This window comes from Oncorhynchus mykiss, chromosome 23 (assembly GCF_057628025.1).
Source record: "Oncorhynchus mykiss isolate SJ-2025 chromosome 23, ASM5762802v1, whole genome shotgun sequence".
Classification (NCBI taxonomy): Eukaryota; Metazoa; Chordata; class Actinopteri; order Salmoniformes; family Salmonidae; genus Oncorhynchus; species Oncorhynchus mykiss.
The window spans coordinates 59,145,001-59,150,000 of NC_143044.1; the positions used below are offsets into that span (position 1 = coordinate 59,145,001).

The window sequence follows — 5,000 nt, forward strand, 5'->3', positions numbered from 1 at the left end:
ACACACAGACACAGACACAGACACAGACACAGACACACACACACACACACACACAGACACAAACACAGACACACACACAGACACACACACACACACACACACACACACACACACACACACACACACACACACACACAATGGATGTAACAACAGAGCTAATAGAGGATTATCACAGTGATAATGTAGTGAATAATGGATGTAACAACAGAGCTAATAAGAGGATTATCACAGTGATAATGTAGTGCATAATGTAGGTAACAACGGATGCTTGTTTGTTAATAAATGTGAACGTAACACACCGACCGTGCTGAAGAAATACATGTGTGAGAACGCATCATTAAATATAGTGTATTACGTGGTAAGGACATAGTGAGGCACCGAGGCCTACTGCACGATGCAGATTGAGACTTCTTAGTTGATGTAGGTTAGAAAACTATCTATCGGTTGCCTCCCTTCACATCAGTAACCACAGGAAGTCAGACAACAACCACATGACAGCGAGGGGACTCCTGCAGAACAGAGAAGACTCCTCCGCCTACAGCTTGACATTAAAACTCTTTCTAATTGTCTCTTCTCAACAATGCCTGTATGTGTAAAGCAAATCAGTTTCACTTTGTTTTTCCAACCCAGGGCTCACTTGAAAAAGACGTCGATCTCGATGCCACTTCCCTGGTTACAAACAAAGGATCAACAACATAACGAAGATAAAGACTCATTATTAAAGGTGACCGGACCTTGTTCTTCCAGGATTCCATTCGGTATTTTCTTGTCGACTGCTGTGACGACCTCCTTTCTCTGGTTCCTTATCCTGGCGGGTAGAGAGAGAGAGAGAGAACAGGAGGAAAAGGAAGAAGACAGAGAACAGGAGGAACAGGAAGAAGATAGAGAACAGGAGGAACAGGAAGAAGACAGAGAACAGGAGGAACAGGAAGAAGACAGAGAACAGGAGGAACAGGAAGAAGACAGAGAACAGGAGGAACAGGAAGAAGATAGAGAACAGGAGGAACAGGAAGAAGACAGAGAACAGGAGGAACAGGAAGAAGATAGATAACAGGAGGAAAAGGAAGAAGACAGAGAACAGGAGGAACAGGAAGAAGACAGAGAACAGGAGGAACAGGAAGAAGATAGAGAACAGGAGGAACAGGAAGAAGATAGAGAACAGGAGGAACAGGAAGAAGATAGAGAACAGGAGGAAAAGGAAGAAGACAGAGAACAGGAGGAACAGGAAGAAGACAGAGAACAGGAGGAACAGGAAGAAGACAGAGAACAGGAGGAACAGGAAGAAGATAGAGAACAGGAGGAAAAGGAAGAAGATAGAGAACAGGAGGAACAGGAAGAAGATAGAGAACAGGAGGAACAGGAAGAAGACAGAGAACAGGAGGAACAGGAAGAAGACAGAGAACAGGAGGAACAGGAAGAAGATAGAGAACAGGAGGAACAGGAAGAAGACAGAGAACAGGAGGAACAGGAAGAAGACAGAGAACAGGAGGAACAGGAAGAAGATAGAGAACAGGAGGAACAGGAAGAAGACAGAGAACAGGAGGAACAGGGAGAAGATAGAGAACAGGAGGAAAAGGAAGAAGACAGAACAGGAGGAACAGGAAGAAGATAGAGAACAGGAGGAACAGGAAGAAGACAGAGAACAGGAGGAACAGGAAGAAGATAGAGAACAGGAGGAACAGGAAGAAGACAGAGAACAGGAGGAACAGGAAGAAGATAGAGAACAGGAGGAAAAGGAAGAAGATAGAGAACAGGAGGAAAAGGAAGAAGATAGAGAACAGGAGGAACAGGAAGAAGAGAGAGAACAGGAGGAACAGGAAGAAGAGAGAGAACAGGAGGATGACAGGTTAATTAAAGGACATAAAGGGATACATTTTTACCTGCGACTATTAGTCAAGTTCACTCCAAAACAACAGATCTAATAACTAACAGTTCTAATAACTAACAGTTCTAATAACTAACAGTTCTAATAACTAACAGTTCTTACAACTAACAGTTCTAATAACTAACAGTTCTAAGATCTAATAACTAACAGTTCTAATAACTAACAGTTCTAATAACTAACAGTTCTAATAACTAACAGTTCTAAGATCTAATAACTAACAGTTCTAATAACTAACAGTTCTAATAACTAACAGTTCTAATAACTAACAGTTCTAATAACTAACAGTTATAATAACTAATAACTAACAGTTCTAATAACTAGCAGTTGTAAGTTATAAGATCTAACAGTTGTGAGATATAAGATCTAACAGTTGTGAGATATAAGATCTAACAGTTATAAGATCTAACAGTTGTAAGATATAAGATCTAACAGTTATAAGATGTAAGATATAACAGTTATAAGATGTAAGATATAACAGTTATAAGATGTAAGATATAACAGTTATAAGATGTAAGATATAACAGTTATAAGATGTAAGATATAACAGTTATAAGATGTAAGATATAACAGTTATAAGATGTAAGATATAACAGTTATAAGATGTAAGATATAACAGTTATAAGATGTAAGATATAACAGTTATAAGATGTAAGATATAACAGATGTAAGATCTAACAGTTGTAAGTACTAAGTTAACACATGAGTTATACGTTATATAAAGCACACAGATACGTTGGTATGGTACCATCTGAAACTGGAAAAGCTGTTCTTTCTCATTAGAGTCCAGGGTTGATGAGATGACAGAACACAGCACTGCTAGGTTACAGCCACAGCAGGTCTCTCTCTTTGACTTCAGATTGTTCATACTAACGTGCCTGGCTGTGTAGTTCACTTTTACTGTGGCCAGCGCGAGGCATGAACAACTGCTAGTGGTTCATTTCCTGACTGGCGGCTCCGCCCTCTGCTGATTTGGGGAGAGGAAGGGTGACGTCGCCTTGGCCCTCGCCCTGTCTGGCAGCACACACACACACTACCCCACCCTGTGACTGGTTCGTTACCTGAGGAAGTACCAGGCCAGCAGAATGCTGATGACAAGCAGCACGGAGAAGACCAGCACGGTAGGCAGGATGTGGGAACTCTGGGACTTTGTGTCTTCTGGAAAGGAGAGGGAAGAAGGAAGAGGCAGAGGTTATGTACCCCAAACAAAAATCTGTCCTTCCTCCGAAAGTGTGCACTTGCTCACTTCCCTTCATAGATTTATGAAAGGAAATAGCGGAGCCCTCCCTCGAGTCTAGCCCATGCCTCCACCAACCCAATGTAGTGAACGAGTACACACTTCAGGAGGTAGGAGAGGTTATTGGGGAGGATCCAGACTGCAGAGAGAGGAACAGGAAGAAGCCTGTGGTAGAACACAGAGTTGAGCGTAGCAGTACAATTACTAGATAGGTCAAAAGCCACCTCAGATCATGAATATCCTTTCTAGTTATTATATTTCTACGGGGCTACAGAGAGTTGAGCAGTGTTCAATAAGACACACTGTGGCAAAAAAACATTTTTTTTCTCCTTCCAACGGACAACAAAAACAACCCTTTTCTGATTGGGCGACAGCAGAAAGCAGCTGTCTGTTTCAGAGTGTTTTCTTCCGTGTTGTCCCAACTGAACACAACCCTACTCTGGTGGTTGCCAGGCGGGAATTAAGGTTGGCAGGCAACTAGACCCATTATTATGGTCTGGATGGAGGCCTGATTTAAGATCTGTCTTGGCCGTGTCCCAAATGGCACCCTATTCCCTATATAGTGCACTACTTTTGACCGTAGTCCTATGGACCCTGAGAAAAAGTAGTGCACTATACTGGGAATAGACTGCTATTTGGGCCGGAGCCTTTGTCTAGAGAGATAAGTATCAGGGACAAGCTCCTCTAAACCTGAGAGAGAGAAGGGCTGGTGTTAAGGGTTTGGGTTATCTCATTTAAACCTGAGAGAGTGAAGGGCTGGTGTTAAGGGTTTGGGTTATCTAATTTAAACCTGAGAGAGAGAAGGGCTACTGTTAAGGGTTATCTCATTTAAACCTGAGAGAGAGAAGGGCTGGGCTACTGTTAAGGGTTTGGGTTATCTCATTTAAACCTGAGAGAGAGAAAGTCTGGGCTACTGTTAAGGGTTTGGGTTATCTCATTTAAACCTGAGAGAGAGAAGGGCTGGGCTACTGTTAAGGGTTTGGGTTATCTCATTTAAACCTGAGAGAGAGAAAGTCTGGGCTACTGTTAAGGGTTTGGGTTATCTCATTTAAACCTGAGAGAGAGAAGGGCTAGGCTACTGTTAAGGGTTTGGGTTATCTCATTTAAACCTGAGAGAGAGAAGGGCTGGGCTACTGTTAAGGGTTTGGGTTATCTCATTTAAACCTGAGAGAGAGAGGGCTGGGCTACTGTTAAGGGTTTGGGTTATCTCATTTAAACCTGAGAGAGAGAAGGGCTACTGTTAAGGGTTTGGGTTATCTCATTTAAACCTGAGAGAGAGAAGGGCTGGGCTACTGTTAAGGGTTTGGGTTATCTCATTTAAACCTGAGAGAGAGAGGGCTGGGCTACTGTTTAGGGTTTGGGTTTTCTCATTTAAACCTGAGAGAGAGAAGGGCTGGGCTACTGTTTAGGGTTTGGGTTATCTCATTTAAACCTGAGAGAGAGAAGGGCTAGGCTACTGTTAAGGGTTTGGGTTATCTCATTTTAACCTGAGAGAGAGAAGGGCTGGGCTACTGTTAAGGGTTTGGGTTATCTCATTTTAACCTGAGAGAGAGAAGGGCTGGGCTACTGTTTAGGGTTTGGGTTATCTCATTTAAACCTGAGAGAGAGAAGGGCTAGGCTACTGTTAAGGGTTTGGGTTATCTCATTTTAACCTGAGAGAGAGAAGGGCTGGGCTACTGTTAAGGGTTTGGGTTATCTCATTTAAACCTGAGAGAGAGAAGGGCTGGGCTGCTGTTAAGGGTTTGGGTTATCTCATTTTAACCTGAGAGAGAGAAGGGCTGGGCTACTGTTTAGGGTTTGGGTTATCTCATTTAAACCTGAGAGAGAGAAGGGCTGGGCTACTGTTTAGGGTTTGGGTTATCTCATTTAAACCTGAGAGAG

General features: G+C 42.7%; 1 protein-coding gene across 10 annotated transcripts in view; it reads right to left on the reverse strand.

The window, feature by feature from the left end:
* Positions 1-5,000, reverse strand: part of ptprea (protein tyrosine phosphatase receptor type Ea) — a 140,454-nt gene that overhangs the window by 28,457 nt on the left and 106,997 nt on the right. For 7 of the 10 annotated variants that reach the window (XM_090218015.1, XM_090218017.1, XM_090218014.1 and 4 more), the window contains 2 exons: positions 2,944-3,040; positions 735-808 (listed from right to left, as the gene is read on the reverse strand). In XM_090218015.1, the coding sequence (XP_090074141.1) occupies positions 735-808; positions 2,944-3,040 (171 nt within the window). Of the gene's footprint in view, positions 1-734; positions 809-2,630; positions 2,847-2,943; positions 3,041-5,000 lie in introns of those variants that run through there. The other 3 variants (XM_090218020.1, XM_090218021.1, XM_090218019.1) reach the window with 3 other exon arrangements.